Raw genomic sequence first — 23,633 nt, forward strand, 5'->3', positions numbered from 1 at the left:
ATATAGCACCATTGGATTTGATTTAAATCGGTACCCTGTTGTACTGACGGAATATGGCTGTTACCTGCAAAAGTACCCATCCCCAAACGCAACGCTAAATGTACACTTCCAGTCCCTCACTTGAAATGTGTGCCAAGTGGCAAATATGAATTAGATCGGAATACGAATACATGCAAAAAATAATTACACCTCAAATAAACACATAATCAAAGCACCAAGAATGTAATTTTCAAATTCACTGCGCTGTGCATCAGACAGGGAAGATTGTGTGTATTTGCAGCTAGTGTTTGACATAACTGCAGCCTATAAGTGACAAATAACTTCATTATTCAATCTTGAAACCCCAAAGGAAGGGTCGATAATTAGCTCGCAATCACTGACTATATCTTAAGTCCCATTACACTGAGTAGAGTCAAATAGTGACTTAAGTCAGAGTGGGCAAGTTCAGCTACATTAACCTCAGCGGTAAATCTTCTACTGCTGCAATCGCTCTTAATTTTCCTTGTCCTTGAAAAATGTGGATTTTCCAGAGTATGGTAAGTGGGTGGTTCATTAGTAAGTCGTCACTGGTGATCCTTGGTGACTGTTCCTCAGTGGAGCTTACGTAAAGAGGAAGAGTGCGGTGGCTGATTTTCTGTGACATGGGTCACCTTGCAGAGCAGGTGGAAAAAAAATGAATCAAATTGAAAAAAAAAACATGCATGTTTGCGTGGCCTTACCTTAGAGGCTCTGAAGCAGAAGGCAGTCGCTATTGTGTCCGACCTCTCACAGTCCTGCAGCACCAAGCCCTGGTCCTCAGTTAGGGCTAGGTAGTGGCCAGTGGTCAAATGGCGTAATCGGAAGGGCTGACCCCAGCGGATGTGGCTCCCACTCCAGCTTTATAATTTCACAGGCACAAAGTAATGTATCACCCATACAAGCAAGGTTTTTTTGCAAGCCCTGACAATCTGATATCTGCTAATTAGTTGATTTGTGTATGGCTGCCGGCTGGTAATTATCAAGAGTGCTCTGCGATTAGGTAGAATAATTTGCAAATGGTCAAAAACATTTGACTAATGATGTACAGAGTGAAAGGTTGCATCAGTATAAGTAAGGAGAAATAGAAAAGAAACCAGACTGTTAAACCATTCTTAGGTTTTGGGAAGACAGATGTGTCAAAAAAGACAAACAATAATGAAGAGAGAACACAACACTTTGAAAATAAAGAAGGGGAAACTAAGACAAAAACTTTACAACAGTTAGGAGCAGATGGGGGGGACAGTAAGGATCCACATTTCCCCGGCTTTCACTCGCTGGCATGAGCTCAAAGAAGAGGAATTTCAGACCAATGCTGCTTTGGCTCTGTTCCTGCTGGACTAGTAAGTGACTTTCAATGCTCAAAACAAAAAGATAATGCTAACGTTAGTTATCAGAAATTTGTGTGGTAGCAATCAATAGCCACCAGTGTGATAGTTTCACGAATACTTCCTTCGAAAAAAAATTCCATTCTTTGCTTCAGACTTGCATCCACCCGGATACATTCTTGGTCGTCGCGTCATGTTTTTAGTGCAATCCAAGATCATTTCTTGATAGTGTCTGCTATTCAACATGCTATTCAAATACCCTCCATTGAAGTTAAAAACAGAGGTGTCATTTGGTTTTAAAGACAAGGGTAGACGTAACCCAGAGGTTATGCACCATTAATAATATAATCAATATTTTTATCATTTAAGTGAATAAAGTTTATATGTATATTAAAATCATATTCTATGGATTTTATATTGAATATGTTGGCATTTTTTGTGGAAAAAAATCACTTAAAAAAAAAAACTTAACCAAAATATGTTGGGGGTTATCTAGATATGTTCTAGATATGTTAATCCCATTTTTAAAAAGTCAAAAACCTAATTAAGGCTTTTACATTTTGTTTCTTTATTTATTTGAACCAGGACAGTACATATTAATCAATGTGTCAGCAAGAAAACAGCTTCAACAAAAATATGCTGGAATTAGGTAGGTAGAAAAACACACAGACACCATGGAAACAGTAGACAAACAATAACACCACAGTTACAAATAAAAGAGTCCAAGAAGAGGTTCATCTATGGGAGCATGACTGGTTAAACTTCAACCAACTTTTAAGGACTCCTTTAAATGTCAGTTTCTTGTGCTGCGGTAGAGTATTCCATAATGATGTTCCTCTAATAGACGGTACTATTTGGCTGAATTTAGTTCTGCACCTTTGAATACTGCAGTCTCCCCTGGTTAGTGCTCTGGTTCTGACTCCACTGTTGGTTTTTTTTTTACATATAAAATCCATCAAGGATGAGGGCAAGCATTCAGAACCTTCTGATAGCTCTCAAAATGTAAAATATTATATTTACTTACAATGTTACAATAATGGTAATGTGAGGCTTTCCTGTCTAGCGTTTTAAGTGTTTTCTTAAACAGAGACTTGAGTGACCTCAAAGTGCTGTCAGACTGACATGTTTTAAAAAGCTGGTTTTGACCAAACCAATGCAATAATTAGTGTTTTCGTTCATATAAACATCAAGCGTGAGTATGGTGCGACGACGTTGGGTTTAGAGTAGGATGGGGGCACAGAACCTGATGCTTCGCCCCTGGTTAGGCGTCAAGTGGTTTACAACCTACCTGATCCGGAGTGGCTCCAGCCTCCACAAGGACCTGGCCTTGGCCCCAGCTTTACCTGTTTCATAGTTGACTATCCTGTGAAGAGAAGAGAGACATGAGTGGCTGATTCTGATACAGTCAAAGTCATCCATCTTCACGTGAGACAAAAACAGTTAATCACTGGGAGGGTGTTTAACACATACATCTCTGAACAAAAAGCAGACTCGAGCGTTCAAAGAAAAACACATGTGTAACGGCGTCCCCAATAAGACGTAGCCATAATCGCTATCAGTGAATGGAACCAAAGGCTTGGCTCATCACTCCATGAGACATCTTGGCACATCTGGGAGAAGTACATGAGGCACGCTCCTTTTGTGAGATTTCAAGGGCACACAAAGTGGAGAAGCCAAAAATGGAAATTACTATTCCCACTATCCCACATTTGCTATGCACTGTTCTAAAAATAGACTCAGCGTGTGCATGTCTGTGTGCCTAGCATACATAGAGTATACACTGCATGGGCAAAAGTATATGTACATCCAGCCATTACTACTCTATTGCAATGTCTGCGGAAATTGGGGCCAATATTTGTGAGGTCAAAGGTCCTGAGGCAGTAGTTCATCCAAATAATGCTTGAGGGTTGACGTTGAAGTATGCTTAAAAGTCGCTGCTTTGTGCATGGGCACAGTTATGCTGGAACAAAATTAGAAGCATGAAATTCAGGAGGAATAGCTGTTTTATATCCAGAGTCCAAAGATTTGGTGCCAAATGACTTCTACCTGTGCAAGTCAGAAGTTTTCTCCCTATCACTCACACAATCACAGGTGACTTGAATACATGCAGCCATGAAATAAATTAAAAAAAAATGGTTCAAAGATGATCAATGAAATGTCGAGCTAAGATTTGATTATATGTATATATATATATATATATATATATATATATATATATATATATATATATATATATATATATATATATATATATATATATATATATATATGTGTATATATATATATATATATATATATATATATATATATATATATATATATGTATGTGTGGGGGGAAAAAATCACAAGACTACTTCATCTCTACAGGCCTGTTTCATGAGGGGGGTACCCTCAATCGTCAGGAGTTTTTAATGGGAGCATTCGCATACCATGGTTTATATAGGGCACAGAGTGGGTGGGTACAGGCTGGCCTAGGGGCGTGGTGATTGGTTCATGTGTTACCTAGGAGGTGTTTCCGTCTATGGCGGCATGTTGTTACAATTTCGCTGCGCTTGTTGAGGGATGACAGGTCTGGACGGTAGATAATAAACAGTTTCTCTTTCAAGCATAGGTTGCATCTTTTATTACCACTATTGTAAGGTGTGCTGGATGCAAGAATTTGCCATGTTATTGAATATTCAACATTATTGTCTTTGAGGTCCCAAATGTGTTTGCTGAGTTCTGTGGTATTTCGCAGGTTTTTGTTCCTGAAAGAAGCCTTGTGGTTGTTCCATCTGGTTTTGAATTCACCCTCGGTTAATCCTACATATGTGTCGGATGTGTTAATGTCCTTGCGTATTACCTTAGATTGGTAGACAACTGATGTTTGTAAGCATCCCCCGTTGAGGGGGCAATCAGGTTTCTTTCGACAGTTACATGCTTTGTTGGTTTTGGAGTCGTTCTGACTGGGGGTCGACGGCTCATTTGCAATTGTTTTGTTGTGGTTTGAGATGATTTGTCGTATATTGTTCATGCAGCTGTAGCTCAATTTGATGTTGTTCTTGTTGAATACTTTTCTTAGGTTGTTGTCTTTGGGAAAGTGTTTGTCAATCAGGTTGAGGAATTTGTGTCCAATGTTCGTTGAGACGTTTTTGCTGTATGGGGGGTTGTACCAGATGATGCCGTTTCGTTTTCTGTTCTTTTTTGGCTGGTTTCCTGGCGTGGGTTCATAGGTGAGGGTGAAATTGTATCCGCTTTCATCAAGGGCTTTTTGGTACGGGGGGGTTGCTTGGTCAAATTCAGCTTTGCTAGATGACAGCATCGATAGCCTTTTATTGATTCCGGTAGGTATTCTTTTCGTGGTGGTGGGTGGATGGTTGCTGTCATGGTGCACGTATTGGAGTGTTGTGTTGGGTTTCGTGAATGGTTGGTAGCTGTTATTTCTCAGGTTGAAAGTGACGTCAAGAAAGTTGACGGTTTGCTTGTTGGCTTCAATCGTGATCCGTAGGCCGTTCTCTTTGAAAATTTGGCATATGCGCTTCTTGGTATTCTCGCTGCTCCTTGGCGAGGCGCGACACACTGCCAGTCCGTCATCACGGTAAATACCAAGGTTCAGATTAAGGCTAGCGAGCTGGGAGAGGAGGAAACTCCCAACGAGTTCACACGTTTCTGCTCCGTCAAAACTTCCCATAGTGACGTCAAATGTTGCATTGTTCTTTTTTTGCCATGGTGTACTGTTGTGGATGAGAATGGAGTTTTTTGCGTGGATGATGATGTTTCTTTCGTTGCCTGTGATTGAGTCGTAGTCTGAGGCGAAGTCTAATGCTTGAGTCAGTAGGTCTTGCGTGATGGAAGGGTAAAATTCCTCGATATCAAAGGAGATAAAGTTGTGCTGTTGTTTGTCTTGGATGTTGTTGAACCATTTGATTACTGCTGCTGTATTTCTCCATTGGTTGAGTGGTGTTTTGTCCTTGATTTTTGTGTTGACTCTGTCCAGGATTATTTTGCTGATTTTTCCTATTTCAGATTTAGTTGGGTTTATTATATATATATATATATGTTTTTTTGTTGTTGTTATCTAACAGTTCTAATTTCACTTTAAAAAATAAAAATAAATGCTATTTAAATTGTCATGAATTCAAAAGATTCCACAGTAAACACCTATTTTAAAGCTAACTGTTGAACACCATCCAACCATCCATTTTCTATCGCTTGTCCCTTTCGGGGTGGCGGGGGGCACTGGAGCCTATCTCAGCTGCATTCGGGTGGAAGGCGGGGTACACCCTAAACAAGTCGCCACCTCATCACAGGGCCAACACAGATAGACAGACAACAGTCACACTCACATTCACACACTAGGGACCACTTAGTGTTGCCAATCAACCTATCCCCAGGTGCATGTTTTTGGAGGTGGGAGGAAGCCGGAGTACCCGGAGGGAACCCACACAGTCACGGGGAGAACATGCAAACTCCACACAGAAAGATCCCGAGCTCGGGATTGAACTCAGGACTACTCAGGACCTTCGTATTGTGAGGCACATGCACTAACCCCTGTGCCACACCTCTGCTGCTAAAACTCACTGTACTGAAGCCAAAACAATAAAAAAAAAAAATTATAATTATGAATCCTGTCTTACTTTTGCCGTGTTATGTTTTGTTTTATGTGAGTTAGTCCATTGTTTGGGTTTAAACTGAAATTATTTTGACCAACACAATTACCCGTTACCTACAATAGACCCATAAAGTGGGCGTTGGAGCCAAATTTCCTTATTTGTTTATATTGTTTTTATTTTGTTTTCTCTAACTGATTGCTGGCCTCTGTTCATGCTGAATTTCCATTTCGGCAGATTTCTCCGCCCACTTCCTCTTGAGAACCAGGAAGTGTTGACAGGGATGGGACCGTTGCTATGGTGCGGTTGCCATGGTAACCTCATTTAATTGGGTTCAGGTGGGAGCACTAGGGGGCGATTGCATGGAGGACACAAACAGTTTTCGACCGTGCCGTGCGGGCCGTGTGTGGTCAGGTCTCGCTGCTGTGACAATGTTCCATTCAAGGTCATCATACATTATGTTCCATAGCCTACATCTGATTTCATTTTGATAGCTTAAAATAAACTAATTGTCATATCAAAACATATTTCCACAGTACTGGGCATTGAATCATTTGCACGCGTCAAACTAGTCAACACAGTCGCCCTCAGTATCAGCTAAAGGTAAAGGCTGTACAGTGGGCGTGCCAAATGTGTAACTTTCTGTCATGACAGGAGGTGAAATTTTGTTTACATTCATTGTACGTTGTCAAATATGTCACCCACTGAGGTCAGGATTTTGATCACGTGAAAAATTGTATTTCTCAAAATTGGTCACCTTAAGAGGTCTGTCCTAATTAGTTAGTCCATATAGGGCCAGATTTGCTAAGATTCAAATACCCCGCAGTAAACAGTGTGTGCAATTAATAAAATAGTGTGTACTATTACTGGGGGTGTTTAGTGTGATCTACTGCAGTGTTTTTCAACCACTGTGCCGCGGCACACTAGTGTGCCGTGGGATACAGTCTGGTGTGCCGTGGGAGGTTATGAAGTTTCACCTAATTGGGTTAAAACATTTTTTGCAAACCAGTAATTATAATTTGCAAATAATGTGCCGTTGTTGAGTGTCTGTGCTGTCTAGAGATCGGCAGAGTAACCGTGTAATACTCTTCCATATCAGTAGGTGGCAGCAGGTAGCTAATTGTTTTGTAGATGTCGGGAACATGGTTTGTCATGATCACAATATGCAGACGACAGCGGGAGGCAGTGTGCAGGTAAAAAGATATCTAATGCTTACACCAAAAATAACAAAAGGCGAGTGCCGCTAAGAAAAGACAATGCAAAACGAAACTAAAACTGAACTGGCTGCAAAGTAAACAAAAACAGAATGCTGGACGACAGCAAAGACTTACAGCACGTGGAGCAGACGGCGTCCACAAAGTACATCCGTACATGACATGACAATCAACAATGACCACACAAAGAAGGATGAAAACTACTTAAATAGTCTTGATTGTTAAAACAAAACAGGCGCGGGGAATAGCGCTCAAAGGAAGACATGAAACTGCAACAGGAAAATACCAACAAAACAGGAAAAGCCACCAAAATAGGAGCGCAAGAAGAGAACTAAAACCCTACACACAGGAAAGCACCAAAAACTTCCAAATAAGTCATGGCCTGATGTGACAGGTGGTGACAGTACACCTACTTTGAGACAAGAGTTATAGTGATGCATGCTTGGTTATGGTTTGAATTTATATCCAACAATTGCGAGAACGACTTTTTACTGTCAATATCGACTGCTGAGTTTAATTTTTTTATTTCTTCTGCTCGCGGTGAGCCTCAGGATTTTTTCAATGAATAAAATGTGCCTTGGCTCAAAAAAGGTAGAAAAGCACTGGTCTGCTGCATGTGCAATTGTAAAGTGGTGCAAACCGCCATATTTAAATGAGGATTTTGCGTGTACTACAGTATACGGGGCATCACCGCAGAGACACTCTCATTTACTGCACAGTCATGTTATCATGCTCCTCCTACCTGTTGTGTTTTGCAATGTTTTCAAAAAAGCAGGAGACATGTACTACTTTTGATGGCCATTTTAGAAGCAGTAGTGCCGCGCATCTACGTTGAAAGCACTTCTTTTTTTTTACGCAAAAAATGCATACTTCAAGAAGTTTTTTTCAAATAAGAAATATTTTAATATTTATTCTATGTGAAAAAAACGAACGCCTTAAAAAAAAAAATACACCAAAACGCATCAATTGCATTTGTTTTAATCAACCCCTTACGTCCACTAGCTATACAATTATAAAAGGATGTTGCTGAATAGATGTAATTTTTTTCCCCCCCGACCGTCCAAAATGTTGATATACACACGTATGACGGAGCATTCTTGTCTGTCTTTTGTCTGTGCAGCGCGAGAACTGATCCTGCAGTTTGCATATCCTTCTGACACGGGCTAAATAAAACGCAAAATAGTGCTCGCAAAATGGTGATGAGTGCTGATAAATCACATTGCGCATGTGGGAAATTAGCCGTAACTGTTCTGATTAAGAGACCAACGAGACGTGTTGTTCTTTTTCTGTCTTTTATTTCCTGCTCACACAACATACACACTCATTCAAGTGTTTATCTACCACCAATACAACTTGTTCTAGAGACTTCTCAAAGCTTCTTTTTCTTCGCTCTCCTGAATAGAATATCTGCACTAGCGACACCTGTGGCCAAACTATGGCCCCGTTTACACTGCACACCAAACCTGATTTATTTGCCCTCACGTGACACAGATCAGATTTTTTTTTTGCCAGTCTTATTGTTCCAAAGTTTTTCAAATCTGATCTTTTTGCATCAGATTCAGGCCACATCTGGACGTAGTTCAAATCTGATTGGAATCTGATCTTTTCAAATGTGACTTCAGTCCAAACAAGCAATCCGACCCATATGTGACTTTTTCGTCAGCCTTGGATGAGCTACGTCCTTCGTGTGAGCGAGGAAAGATGCAACCCGCCAGCGGAAGTGGGTAATTCATCACAACATCCAATTTGGGTGAGCAAAGTCTATGTTTGACGGACAAATTTTCTGTGCATCACTACTCAATAGTGTGCAAATAGTAGGCTATATGTGATATATGAATATGTATTTTGATTCCGAAGAAATAGCGATTGCTGAAGGGCCGGAATTGACGCTGTGGCGAGTTGAAAAATAAAGCTATCGTAAATCCACGCTGATGTCCGTGCCGCCTCTACTTAACAGCCATCAAAAGGTTAGAGACCCTACTAACTGTATTACACTATATACAGTACATCCATTCATACATTATTAGGGATGGGAATAGAAAAACGGTTCTTGTTCAGAACCGGTTTCCATTGAATCATTTCCTTGGCATTTCATCGAGCAGTTGTCTTAACGGTCCTTCCGGGTGGGGATGACGTCACTACGAACGTTGCGTAATGACGTCATCCCAGGCAAAAAAAGGCACAGAGGTTTGCCGCAATTTTACTTAAAAAGACCGCAACAGCGCTACTTTTAATAATTCCAAGGTTGCTATTTCAGATGACATACGAGCAATATGCTGAAACATTTGAACATACAGTATAAAATGAATGTCGCATTTTTTAACCACGTCGATCTCATCCCAGGCACCAGCAGTCCATCCATCCAGCCATCCATATTCTTCCGCTTATCCGAGGTCGGGTCGCGGGGGCAGGAGCCTAAGCAGCAAAGCCCAGACTTCCCTCTCCTCAGCCACTTCGTCCAGCTCTTCCTGTGGGACCCCGAGGCGTTCCCAGGCCAGCCGGGAGACATAGTCTTCCCAACGTGTCCTGGGTCTTCCCCGTGGCCTCATACCGGTCGGACGTGCCCTAAACACCTCCCTAGGGAGGCGTTCGGGTGGCATCCTGACCAGATGCCCGAACCACCTCATCTGGCTCCTCTCGATGGGGAGGAGCAGCGGCTTTACTTTGAGCTCCCCCCGGATGGCAGAGCTTCTCACCCTATCTCTAAGAGAGAGCCAAGCCACCCGGCGGAAGAAACTCATTTCGGCCGCTTGTACCCGTGATCTTGTCCTTTCGGTCATAACCCAAAGCTCATGACCATAGGTGAGGATGGGAACGTAGATCGACCAGTAAATTGAGAGCTTTGCCTTCCGGCTCAGCTCCTTCTTCACCACAACGGATCGATACAGCGTCCGCATTACTGAAGACGCCGCACCGATCCGCCTGTCGATCTCACGATCCACTCTTCCCCCACTCGTGAACAAGACTCCGAGGTACTTGAACTCCTCCACTTGGGGCAAGATCTCCTCCCCAACCCGGAGATGGCACTCCACCCTTTTCCGGGCGAGAAACATGGACTCGGATTTGGAGGTGCTGATTCTCATCCCAGTCGCTTCACACTCAGCTGCGAACCGATCCAGTGAGAGCTGAAGATCCTGGCCAGATGAAGCCATCAGGACCACATCATCTGCAAAAAGCAGAGACCTAATCCTGCAGCCACCAAACCAGATCCCCTCAACGCCTTGACTGCGCCTAGAAATTCTGTCCAAAAAAGTTATGAACAGAATCGGTGACAAAGGGCAGCCTTGGCGGAGTCCAACCCTCACTGGAAACGTGTCCGACTTACTGCCGGCAATGCGCACCAAGCTCTGGCACTGATCATACAGGGAGCGGACTGCCACAATCAGACAGTCCGATACCCCATACTCTCTGAGCACTCCCCACAGGACTTCCCGAGGGACACGGTCGAATGCCTTCTCCAAGTCCACAAAACACATGTAGACTGGTTGGGCAAACTCCCATGCACCCTCAAGGACCCTGCCGAGAGTATAGAGCTGGTCCACAGTTCCACGACCAGGACGAAAACCACACTGTTCCTCCTGAATCCGAGGTTCGACTATCCGGCGTAGACTCCTCTCCAGTACACCTGAATAGACCTTACCAGGAAGGCTGAGGAGTGTGATCCCACGATAGTTATAACACACCTTCCGGTTCCCCTTCTTAAAGAGAGGAACCACCACCCCTGTCTGCCAATCCAGAGGTACGGCCCCCGATGTCAACCAAGACAGCCCCACAGCATCCAGAGCCTTAAGGAACTCCAGGCGGATCTTATCTACCCCCGGGGCCTTGCCACCGAGGAGCTTTTTAACTACCTCAGCAACCTCAGCCCCAGAAATAGGAGATCCCACCACAGACTCCCCAGGCACTGCTTCCTCATAGGAAGACGTGTTGGTGGGATTGAGGAGGTCTTCGAAGTATGACTGCAGCAGCAGTCATCTCACGTAAATACGACGGGTACTAATACCGCCTGTAATTTTAGCGCTATTACCTGTTAAATTGAAATAAATGCCTTCTCATTCAGATGAGCATGAGGAAACATATTCTGACCGGTTTGAAGGCGGGCAGTAATAGCTCCAGTTCATCTCGTCTGCGCGTTTTCACCACGGAATAGTACCACTCGGCCAGGAATGACGAATGTCACCGAGCAGTGACTAAGTTTGTGGTCAAAAGCTTGTAACAATTTGCCATATAGATGCTCCTTTGGTAGTTGAATGTTCAATTGTATATAGTCAGAGAAAAGTTTCATGTTTTCCTCCAACATTTTCACTCATATTATTACATAGGTAGAGCTCATAAAATGAGAATATCATGTAAAAGTTCATTTATGTCAACAATTCAACTTAAAATGTGAAACAAATAAGTGATATTAACTCATTACATGCAAAGTGAGGTATGTCAAGCCTTTATTTACAATTCCCATCGCTATACATTATATTACTATATGTACGGTGGCAACTTTTATTTTATTTTGTAGTAGTAGCGACTCCCTCGTTCTTGTACACCCTGGACAAGTCGCCACCTCATCGCAGGTCCACTAAATATTCGCATATATATATATATATATATATATATATATATATATATATATATATATATATGTATATATATATATATACATACACACTAGTGTGTGTGTATATTTTGGTACCGGTACCAAAATTATTTCGATACTTTTCAGTACTTTTCTAAATAAAGGGGACCACAAAAAATTGCATTATTGGCGTTATTTTAACAAAAAATCTTATGCTACATTAAACATTTATTTCTTATTGCAAGTTTGTCCTTTAATAAAATAGTGAACATACAAGACAATTTGTCTTTTATTAGTAAGTAAGCAAACAAAGGCTCCTAATTTAGCTGCTAACGTATGCAGTAACATATTGTGTCACTTTCCATTCTATTATTTTGTCAAAATTATTAAGGACAAGCGGTAGAAAATGAATTATTAATCTACTTGTTCATTTACTGTTAATATCGGCTTACTTTCTCTTTTAACATTTTCTATCTACACTTCTGTTAAAATGTAATATACACGTATTCTTCTGTTGTTTGATACTTTACATTAGTTTTGGATGATACCACAAAGTTTGGTATCAGCACGATACCAAGTCGTCACAGGATCATACATTGGTCATATTCTAAGTCCTCATGTGTCCAGGGACATATTTCCTGAGTTTATAAACATAATACAAATAAACAAAAAACGAAAGAAGATGTTGTGATGCCAAAAAATATTGACGTAATCATAGTAGTATCGACTAGATACGCTACTGTACTTGGTATCATTACAGTGGATGTCAGGTGTAGATCCACCAATGGAATTTGTTTACGTTGTGATGCCGGGGATCTACGGTGTGTAGTGAAACATGTTTAGCTATTCCTCGTCCTGCAGGGATGATACTTGTAAGAAACGTACTTTATTTGTCGCCATGGAGACGAGGATTAGTGATTTAGAAGTAGCTAAAACACTGCCGACTGGGGCTGGATGTTAGTCGCTAGCTAGCTAGCCATGTCTTAAAGTACCTCTTCCGGTGGGCGTTTTAGTGTTATAGCTTCACCTTTATCGTTAGTTATAAAGCAAAAATGCGTCCGTTCTCCCTTTTCTGTCTACACACTGTTTCTGTTTGTAAGTACCCTGTGATTGTGCACGGCGGAACATGCTCCTCTGCTCGTAAACCAGCAATGTCACGGCGTGACGACGACGGGGGCGTGGTTGTGGCGGACCGGTACTTTTCAGAGGCGGTAAAGTACCGAATATGATTCATTAGTATCGCGGTACTACACCAATGCCGGTATACCACACACACATCCACCCACCCCCACATGAATACATTTCACATAATCAACATTCCAAATAATACAGCAGTTGAACTGGTCTTCTTAATATTGCCCTATCAGATGTGCGCACGGCGCAAGATCTCATAACTCCACCTCTTCCTGTGAACAGAGTAATGGCCACTCCCGTCTTCCAAATCTGACGATGATCACTGGATCACCCTCAAAAAGAGGGTCTTAATGATATGAGCAGATATCAGTTCCATTAAGTACGTTTTTCCAACGAGTCCAGAAGTGGTTAAGAAGTCGCTGGCAATAATTTCCATCTTCGGCTAAGTTCTTTTCTTTTGGAATTGCAGGTTTGTTCACATGCATGTAGATGCACCGGCGGCAAGGCAACATTACGCTTTCCAAATCAGGAAATGAGCCGGTGTCAGAGGTTCAAACTCTTCAAGTTTGTTGTCGGCAAAGGTAAGCAGTCTTGAGTTTATTGTCGCTTCTGCTTCAGTCAAGAGTGATGTTAACTCTTCATAGCTTAGTGAAGCTCTTCCCATCACCTTTCTCAAACATGTCTTAACTGATCTAACCATCCTCTCCCCAAATCCTCCCCAACAAGCTGCTTGTTCAACAATGTACTTCCATCTTATGCTCTTTGCAGTGAAACACTTCTTATTGTAAGCTCAGGTTCCTTAATATTTTTTCAGAGTTCTCTGAGGTCTTGATTCACTGGTTTAAAGGTTCTGGCATTACCTGAATAGACAGTTCTACAGAGGTCTCTTCTTGATATGAACCTCTTGAATGCCAGAAGGAATTTCTCTGTCGACAGATCTGATATTAGCTCCTGGGTGACAGCACATGTAAACAACACTGTATATACCTTTTTAACTAAGCTCTTGGACTTGACATAAAGATGTCCAGCAAAGTCCACTTAAAAACGGTTTCACAAGGAGGTGAGTCCGGAATCAGGGGTACTATCGTCTGTTGCATTGTCTATACTGAGATTTTTTTACAAATAGGGAAAGCTGCAATAATTATTTTCACTATTTGTCTGGCTATACTTTTCTCATAGTCGCTCCAGAGTGCCGCTACTCCTGAGTGCATCACCTGGGCATGACTGTGCTTGATTAGCATTTCTGACAGCTTGTGGGTTGGAGGCAAGATGTATGGATGTCGCTCACAAAAGCTCATGTCTGAGTGTTGCAGTCTTCCTTCCACACAAATCAAACTATTTTGGTCAAAAAACAGCTTTAGTTCTCTGATCTTTGAATACTTATAAATGTCCTTTCCTGCTTTTAACTCTAACTAATTTCCTTCTGGTATTTTTGACCCTGTGCCTTCAAAATTCAGTAATGTTTGCAGCGTCTCAGTTTCACACCACCTGGGAACTGCAATGTGATGTACTTGAAGAAGTTCAATGCACCACTGTTGCCATTTTTGCGCAAGGTCGTCGAGCAGATTCTCATCCTAACTAATGCCCCTTTGCCACATATTTTGGAAAATACATCTTAGTATTTTTCTGAATATGGTCAAGAAGCCAATGGGGTCGATATCTTGGCTGATGACCTAAAAACGCTCCTTTTTTGTATTTTATTTTTCTCTGAAAATGTTCATTAGGTGTTTTAGGCTGAAGACAAAATTGTCCGTTTTCAACCTCCACACAAGTTCAAGCACCTTGAACACAAAGCCGTGTGCTTCAGGTTCTATTGTAAAGTCATAGTAAATTTCCTGCCATTTGGCCTTCAGTTCTGGGGAATTTGTTGTCCATGTCACGGCCCGGGCGCATTCATCTGTATGCTGCGCTGGGCGCACCTCCAAGGGCGCACCTACAAGAGCGCACCTCCAAGAGTGCAGCAGGCAGCTGCAATCTATCTGCAATCTGCACACCTGTCGCTGATGAGCTCCCTGGGCTTCTTAAGCCAGTGCAGACCTGCGTTCCGGGCCAGAAAGTAGCGACCTGTTTCCGTACAGTAAGCCGACAAACCCTAGCTCTTTGCACTCTCTCTCTCTCTGTGTTTCTCCCCCTCCGTGTTCATTTGTCTCGTGTCCCTTGTCGTTCCAGCAGCCTTCCCTCCATTCCCGCGTTACGAGCTGTGTGTCTCGTCTCACCATATCCCCTCTGGTTCCCTGGCTGCCCCTTTTGGATCTTGACCTCCCGCCTGGACACATACTTTTGACGCTTCGCTCCTGCCCATGATCTCACGCCTGCTCACGGACCTCCAAGCCTGCCTTGCCCCTCTTGGACTTCCGCACCTCGCTCAACACTCTGGGTAACACTCATCATATACTCACTTCCCATAGTCGCACACCATACATAGTTTTGGATTAATTACACGCCTTATTCCCTTTGTAAATATTTAATAAATATAGAGCTAAACGACGTCCCTGCTGTCTGTTCCGTCTTCTTTCCCTGTACACGGAACAGTCCATTTACAAAGATTCATGCCTGCGGTTGACAGGATTTCATTGGCACCTTTGTTTAGCACATAGGCATTTTCAACATCTTTTGAGTTTTTAATAAAATCTTTAACATAAAGGGAGTCTTTGATTGTGTTAGTAACCTGTTGGTGACTCTTCTAGTGTTTCCCCAGGTGATTTTTAATTGTGGCTGCGAGCAAAAATGGGCTAGATGACACTCCAAATACTACACAAGTCCTTCTCATCGTGCACAGATTTGTTTGCTTTGCCACAGGGAGTTCGTTGAGCCACATGAACCTCAAAGCATCACTGTCCTCTTCTGCGATTGAAATCTGATGCAAAGCCTTAGTAATGTCTGCCATGAAGGTGATAGGATGCAGCCTGAACCTGGCAAGAATATCAAGAAGGTCTGGGTTTAGATTTGGTCTTCTGAGCAGACAATCATTGAGTGATGGGCAGTCATCTTCATGTACAAAGGCATCAAAAACTCTCAACTTGGTTGTTACCTGGTGAGGCAGGTAATATTCGAGATTGTTTTTCTCCACTTTTTAGTTTCTGAGACTTTTTACATACTTTTACATCCTTATATTCTTTGAACAGCATCACATCAGCTTTCAGTTTCCTCTTCAAACCTTCACATCGTTTTGGGCAATACTCTTGTTGCCTGAAAGTCCCGATGTTTTCATGGCTACTTCACTTAATATCTCTCCTTTTTGTAACTGACTGATCTGTTGAAGTGTTGTTTAGCCTCAGCGTCATCTGCTCGTTCCTTACCTTTGTTGGAAATGCCTAGCAATTCCATTTACCAGAATGGGCGCAGCTGTTACGAAACTTGTTTAGCCTAATCCACGCAGATCTTCATGAATGAAGCTTCATTAATGCTTGACAAGGGCTCTGGCCCTTGTACTTTCCAGCCAAATAAGGTTTCTATGGCAACAAGAGACTGACAGCCATTCCACCTTACTCAACACTGTTTTCCAATAGTAGTTAGCACCAATCAGCACAGATAGCTCCAGTTCTTCGTCACTGCTGCCTAAGACATTTGCTGTTGTCAGTCCCTTCTTTTCTAAATGCTGCTGGATTTTCTCTCCAAGAACCTGAATAGTGGCTGAGCTGACTTGTGACATTTCAATTACTTCAATTTCAAGAGTTTGTTCTTTATTATAAATGTTTTGCAGTATTAGTTTCACAGTATCACGCTCCATTGTAGCAGGAGGGTCGCTGCCAAAGGTGTGGAGTCTTAATTGTTTCCTTCCTCACAACAAGTAATCCTAAAGCTTTTAAATGTTTCTTGAGGACAAAGCTTCGTTGACTTCCCCCATCCATCAGGCAGCACACTTTTCTTTTCCCCTTTGTCCCTTCAGCACATACAGTCACTGATTGCAGAAACACTGCCTTTTCTTGCCCTGTGTTGGTCTTTACACGGCGATGAGCCACAGATGATATGACAGGATTCATGGAGTGGTAGGCACCATTTTGAGCTTCAGTGTGCACACCTTCGTCACACATTGTTGGGTATGGCACACATGTGCTGCATGACATAACTTTTGCTCAGCAGAATTTGGCAATGTGCTGTTGCCCTAGACATAAAAAACATCTTCCCATTCCCTTAAACCTTTCTTTTCGCATTCTGAGTGTCTTTTCTGTGCACTGTTCTGATTTATGAATTGTACTGTCACAAAATAAACAGCCTTTTGGAGAGTCTGAACTATTAGTGTGGCAGACTTGGGTTTCAAAATTTTCCACTGAAAACAGATCTACCTTGACCACCACCAGTTTTCATTTGGCAGGACGTGAGCGTCAGTAACATCCCAGCAATACAATTATTTCTCAAGACTTCTCGAAGCTTCTTCTTCTTTGCTCTTCTGAACAGATTATATGCATTAGCGACACCTGTGGCCAAACTATTTCACTAGACATAACAATGCAATTAAGCCAATAAATTAACCAACATAGTAATTACTCTATTAGCCACATATTTGAACTTCAATTTGACATTTTGCATAAAGAAAATTTACACAAAAATATGTACAAACCCAGTTTCCATATGAGTTGGGAAATTGTGTTAGATGTAAATATAAACAGAATACAATGATTTTCAAATTATTTTCAACCCATATGCAGTTGAATATGCTACAAAGACAACATATTTGATGTTCAAACTGATAAACTTTTTTTTTTTTGCAAATAATCATTAACTTTAGAATTTGATGCCAGCAACACGTGACAAAGAAGTTGGGAAAGGTGGCAATAAATACTGATAAAGTTGAGGAATGCTCATCAAACACTTATTTGGAACATCCCACAGGTGAACAGGCAATATGGGAACAGGTGGGTGCCATGATTGGGTATAAAAGTAGATTCCATGAAATGCTCAGTCATTCACAAACAAGGATGGGGCGAGGGTCACCACTTTGTCAACAAATGCGTGAGCAAATTGTTGAACAGTTTAAGAAAAAAACCTTTCTCAACCAGCTATTGCAAGGAATTTTGTGATTTCACCATCTACGGTCCGTAATATCATCAAAGGGTTCAGATTATCTGGAGAAACCACTGCACGTAAGCAGCTAAGCCTGTGACCTTTCGATCCCTCAGGCTGTACTGCATCAACAAGCGACATCAGTGTGTAAAGGATATCACCTCAGGAACACTTCAGAAACCCACTGTCAGTAACTACAGTTGGTCGCTACATCTGTAAGTGCAAGTTAAAACTCTCCTAGGCAAGGCAAAAACCGTTGATCAACAACACCCAGAAACGCCGTCGGCTTCGCTGGGCCTGAGCTCATCTAAGATGGACTGATACAAAGTGGAAAAGTGTTCTGTGATCTGACGAGTCCACATTTCAAATTGTTTTTGGAAACTGTGGATGTCGTGTCCTCCGGACCAAAGAGGAAAAGAACCATCCGGATTGTTATAGGCGCAAATTTGAAAAGCCAGCCTCTGTGTTGGTATGGGGGTGTATTAGTGCCCAAGACATGGGTAACTTACACATCTGTGAAGGCGCCATTAATGCTGAAAGGTACATACAGGTTTTGGAGCAACATATGTTGCCATCCAAGCAACGTTACCATGGACGCCCCTGCTTATTTCACCAAGACAATGCCAAGCCACGTGTTACATCAACGTTGCTTCATAGTAAAAGAGTGCGGATACTAGACTGGCCTGCCTGTAGTCCAGACCTGTCTCTAATTGAAAATGTGTGGCGCATTATGAAGCCTAAAATACCACAGCGGAGAACCTCGTACTGTTGAACAACTTAAGCTGTACATCAAGCAAGAATGGGAAAGAATTCCACCTGAGAAGCTTAAAAAAATGTGTCTCCTCAGTTCCCAAACGTTTACTGAGTGTTGTTAAAAGTAAAGGCCATGTAACACAGTGGTGAACATGCCCTTTCCCAACTACTTTGGCACGTGTTGCAGCCATTAAATTCTAAGTTAATTTTTATTTGCAAAAAATAAATAAAGTTTATGAGTTTGAACATCAAATATCTTGTCTTTGTAGTGTATTTAATTGAATATGGGTTGAAAAGGATTTGCCAATCATTGTATTCCGTTTATATTTACATCTAACACAATTTCCCAACTCATATGGAAACGGGGTTTGTACATAACAGCACGTGCTAAATAATTATATTTGCATCTTCTCTTCCCAGTATTGTGGGCATTTTGAGGACCAGCAAACATTTTGCATATTAATGAAGAAAGAGACGCAAAATGCCTAATTCTGCTCATTGAACAGACGCAACCCATTTTGCACACATTTAGTAGATTAACTTCGCATGTGGTATCAGGTTTGCACTTTTTTTAGTACATGCAAAATATTAGTAAATCAGGCCCATTGTGTATCCAAGGCAAAATCTGCAGCTTTGACAAACATTAAAATCACTGTTCCATTTTTCTTTATGTCCTCATCCTTTCTGTGTCACCGGGCAGCTATCCTGGATATAAAAACAAAAAGGCGCCCTTTATTGGTCCCAAGTGTTTTGATGACTTAACACATTATGTGCTATGCAGCCTCTTCACCATCATGTGCATGTGACCCAAACACCGTAAGAATCCAGATGATTCATCGCTTCATCATATTTCGTACCTTTGCTGCTCTTCACTCTGGTCTGACCCTGGGATGGTCACCACCTCGTCATGCCCGTGAAACAGTCGCATCACATGCCCGCCCAATAGGTATCCTACAAGAGAAACATGTACAAACAAACCCTTGGTTTCGATTTATTGCAGCTCTGGTGTGAGAATTGTTGTCTCAAAAAAACACTCAGAAAAATTCATTACATTTTAAGTGCATGACTCAGTTTTAATAATAACCTCAATTCATAGCTAACCATTTTTGTCTGCTTTTCCTCATTTTAGATTGTATTACTTCTGCAATCATTTTATATTGCTATCACAGGTGGTAGGAGCAGGCTGGCTCAGGCAACTGTTTTCTGCGTCTGACTACTGGAAAATTGCAAAAATAAGGAAAAGAATATAAGGCGTGTGTGTTGTGTGTTGACTCGGCTTTCTACCTTCCTCTATATTGCTGCCAGAGCAGATAGGATGAACGTTCCACAGTGTCTGCATGAAAGAAGCGTCCACCTGGATGTTGCCATTGGAGATTGATAAGTGCTGTAGGACACAAAATTGCACAGTGTTTACGCTCATCGAGTGCAGCCAAACAACTGATGTAAGATAGACTGTGAATATTCTCATTTATCTGGATCGTTGTATGCTCAGGGCTTTAAATCCATCGCAATTGGACCGTACAGACTGTCCGTTTGTATGCTCAGAACCTAAACGAGGTACATACTTAAAAATGTTTTGATCGTTATGTGTGTGATGTTGTACAATCTCTTTGTAAGGGATGGAAAGACAACATTGTATGTGGAGGGTAGGTGGTGTCGCAGAACCCCCCCTGGCCGCTCGAGCGACCTGAGAACCTGTTGCGATCATTTTAAAGCCCTGAGAAAGCTGACATAAGAAGTTGACAGCTTCATGATTAAATGACAAAATATGGAATGAAACGGAAAAATAAGTATGACAAGATACGTACAGATTAAAATCATCAAGTCTATCATTTCTGTCACTTTTCTTTAACACTTATCCTGTTCAGGTCACGTCAGTCATTGAATGTATATTCTGTCATAACAACAACATGACTGCAAGTTGTTTGTTGCTTCTCTTGGACTGCTTTTGTATGTGTGCACATGCTCTCTACGTGTATGTGTTGACAAGATAGGGTGAGACACCAATCATGTTATTCGGGCCGGTAAAAATTTTCATTACACAAACTTTGTAATTGTAAAAAAAAAATAGACAATTGTCAAACAAATGTGTTCTGTTAAACCACTAAAAGTAACATAAGCTAGCCGGTGATGTTCTTGTTATATTTTTTGCTTTGAAAAATGTTACTGTGAGGAAGTTGCAAACAGCACCTTTATTTTTTATGTGGATTGTAAAAGTTAACAATATCCACGGAACCTTTATTCGTCTATATTTTAGGAAAGCGTAGTACATAAAGGGGTTTGAAACTTGTTAGTGCAGTGGTACCCAAACTTTTATTGTGTGCAGCCTAAGGCACACCTGTGCAATAATCATGCTGTTTAATCAGCATCTTGATGTGCCACACCTGTGAGGTGGGATGGATTATCTTGGCAAAGAAAAAATGCTCACTAACACAGATTTAGACTTTATGTAATTTATGAGCAATATTTCAGAGAAATATGACTTTTGTGTATATAGTAAAAGTTTTGGATCTTTGAGTTTAACTCTTGAAAAATGGGAGCAAAACAAAAGTGTTTATATTTTTGTTATACAGTATATTAGGGTTGTCCCGATACCAATAATTTAGTACCGGTACCAAAATGTATATTGATACTTTTCGATACTTTTCCAAATAAAAGGAACTATGAAAGATGTCAATATTGGCTTTATTTTAACAGAAAATCTTACACTACATTAAACACTCACAGTCAAAAAACAATTTTGAAAAGCTGTAGAAAATGTATGGATGGATGGATGAAATGGCATCGACCCTGAAGGGAATGTCTTCCCTGTGCTCCTCAACTAAAGTCTGCACCAGACCGAACAACAGAACAGGTGTAACAACTACATTATTACCTGTCACTTTTTATAACTCCTTGTGCAGATCTGAATGCTTATATTTTAAATGTTTACCTAAGTTTGAAGCAAAGGTGCTAATACTAATCGCCACATTTGGCGAAGCGTGTTTTAAAGCAGCTGTTTTGAGAGTAGCGTATGTGTGTGTGCTCCTTTAAGAATGGCAGTATGTGGAGTGAGTGACGTGAGTGAGTGAGTGGGCAAGTTAAGAGAGGTAGCACTAGCATGTGCAGGAGTGTCAACAGCATGGTGGATGTCCGGTTGTGCCCTGTCGAAATTATAAATAAAGTGACCAAGTTGTAACTAATCGACGGCCTTGTCATTCCGACCAAAGAGCGGAGCCTTACAGACCCATTGTGAAGTGAAAGGTCTCCCCTGTTCTCCTCGACCACGGTCTGGGAAGCAGGAAAGGTGTAAAACAGTACTTGCAACGCGGTTTCTCCCTGTTTAAAGCGTCACCTTTATTGTTAGTTTTGAAGCCCTAATACTTCCATATTGCTCTTCACGCACTTCTTTATTAACCAGTAGAATTGTAGTTTTTTGCCATTTTTCCTCTCCAAGATATTATTACTTGCATGCATTATTACTTTGTGTGTGCATTTTGACACACAACATCATGCGCCTCGGCTCTGTCGTCACCGCCGCAAAATGGCACTCAGATGAAAGAGCAGTACCGGTACTTTTCAAAGGTGGTATTGTACTGATTTCAATTGATTAGTACCACAATACTTTATTAGTACCGGTAAACCGTACAACCCTAGTATGTATATATATATATATATATATGTGTATATATATATATATATATATATATATATATATATATATATATATATATATATATATATATATATATATATATATATATAAAAGAGATTGGTGCATCAAAGTTCTATGTTCTACATCAAAGTCCTTCTGTGTCCAAGAGACTTAATTTCTGAATTTGTAAACATTAACAAAAATAATAAAAAAATATTTTGAAAAAAATAAATATATCAATCTAATCACTTTAGTATTGACCATGCACTTCTTAATGCTGCAAGGTGGTTTCATATATACTTCTTAAATTTTACTAGGCACGTTTTTGTTGTTGTTTCTAGCTAGCTTAACTTAGCTATAAGCATGCGTGTTCCTGCTTGCTCTCAGCGTGTAACATGTTAAGCCTCGTACTCCAGTGATAATGAATGATACTTGATATTGATATTTAAGACACAAATAATTTCTATTTATTTGCCTTAATGGTGATGATAATTGTAAACGTAAGGGAGCGGCTCCACACTGTGTATGGAGGTACACTGCTGGCTTTTCAGCCCTGGGACTTAAAATACCGGTAAATGCAATATCAGCCAGAGGGGATCAGCGTTTGTGATCGGCATTGAAAGGCATTAAACGGCAACGGCGATCACATACTTTTTACAGAAAATTGGACGACACCGTGACAGAAAGTATCAAATAGATATGTATTTTCCAATATGTTTATTACTGTGGGTGTAGATAATGATGCATTGACTGAGAGGTGGTGCAAAAATTGTACATCTTAAGAATGTGCAGTGTTGTACATCTTTCTGATAGTATCAAAATCTAACATTATTATACTTGCAAAGGCAGAGTTGTTCATATAGCTCTTGCATTACAGTTCTCTGGTGTACCTAATAAAGTGTCAAAGGCAATAGTAGATAGTTGGAGCCCGCGCCCCTTCCCCATGGATCCCTGGGCATGTGCTCTCACACTTTCAAGTGTACAGTGCTATCATGCAAAGATCAGGAAGCAGAATGTGGTATGATTAGGAACAAAGCTTCGCTGAGGGGGATGAGAAGGGTGTGACAAAAACGATGACAGCACAGACCTCGACCTCCTTTCAAAATGCACTGACAGCAGTCTGAATATATAATGATTTAAAAATTTGGCAAAGAATGTGCAATGTAATGTGATGTTTGCGGAACACTTTTTTCTTTTCTGAACACAAATCCACATGATGCGAACATAAAGAAACTTACAAGATAACGCTCTGAGGAGATGCTGACGAGGATAAGGTCATCACCGATGCGCACTTTCTCACCTTCTGATCTCTGCTTGGAGGCGGGGTGGATTGTCCACCAACAAGCCTCACCTGCAGGGATACACACATTTATATTTGCTGCAGTACATAGC

At 41.2% G+C, this 23,633-nt stretch overlaps 1 protein-coding gene across 5 annotated transcripts in view; it reads right to left on the minus strand.

Moving 5' to 3' along the window:
- LOC133611746 (ryanodine receptor 3-like) overlaps positions 1-23,633 on the minus strand; it is a 359,447-nt gene that overhangs the window by 215,268 nt on the left and 120,546 nt on the right. For all 5 annotated transcript variants that reach the window (XM_061968833.2, XM_061968834.2, XM_061968831.2 and 2 more), the window contains 5 exons: positions 23,480-23,592; positions 19,892-19,991; positions 19,465-19,558; positions 2,632-2,706; positions 720-876 (listed from right to left, as the gene is read on the minus strand). In XM_061968833.2, the coding sequence (XP_061824817.2) occupies positions 720-876; positions 2,632-2,706; positions 19,465-19,558; positions 19,892-19,991; positions 23,480-23,592 (539 nt within the window). The remainder of the gene's footprint in view (positions 1-719; positions 877-2,631; positions 2,707-19,464; positions 19,559-19,891; positions 19,992-23,479; positions 23,593-23,633) is intronic.

Source organism: Nerophis lumbriciformis, linkage group LG08, assembly GCF_033978685.3.
Source record: "Nerophis lumbriciformis linkage group LG08, RoL_Nlum_v2.1, whole genome shotgun sequence".
NCBI lineage: Eukaryota > Metazoa > Chordata > Actinopteri > Syngnathiformes > Syngnathidae > Nerophis > Nerophis lumbriciformis.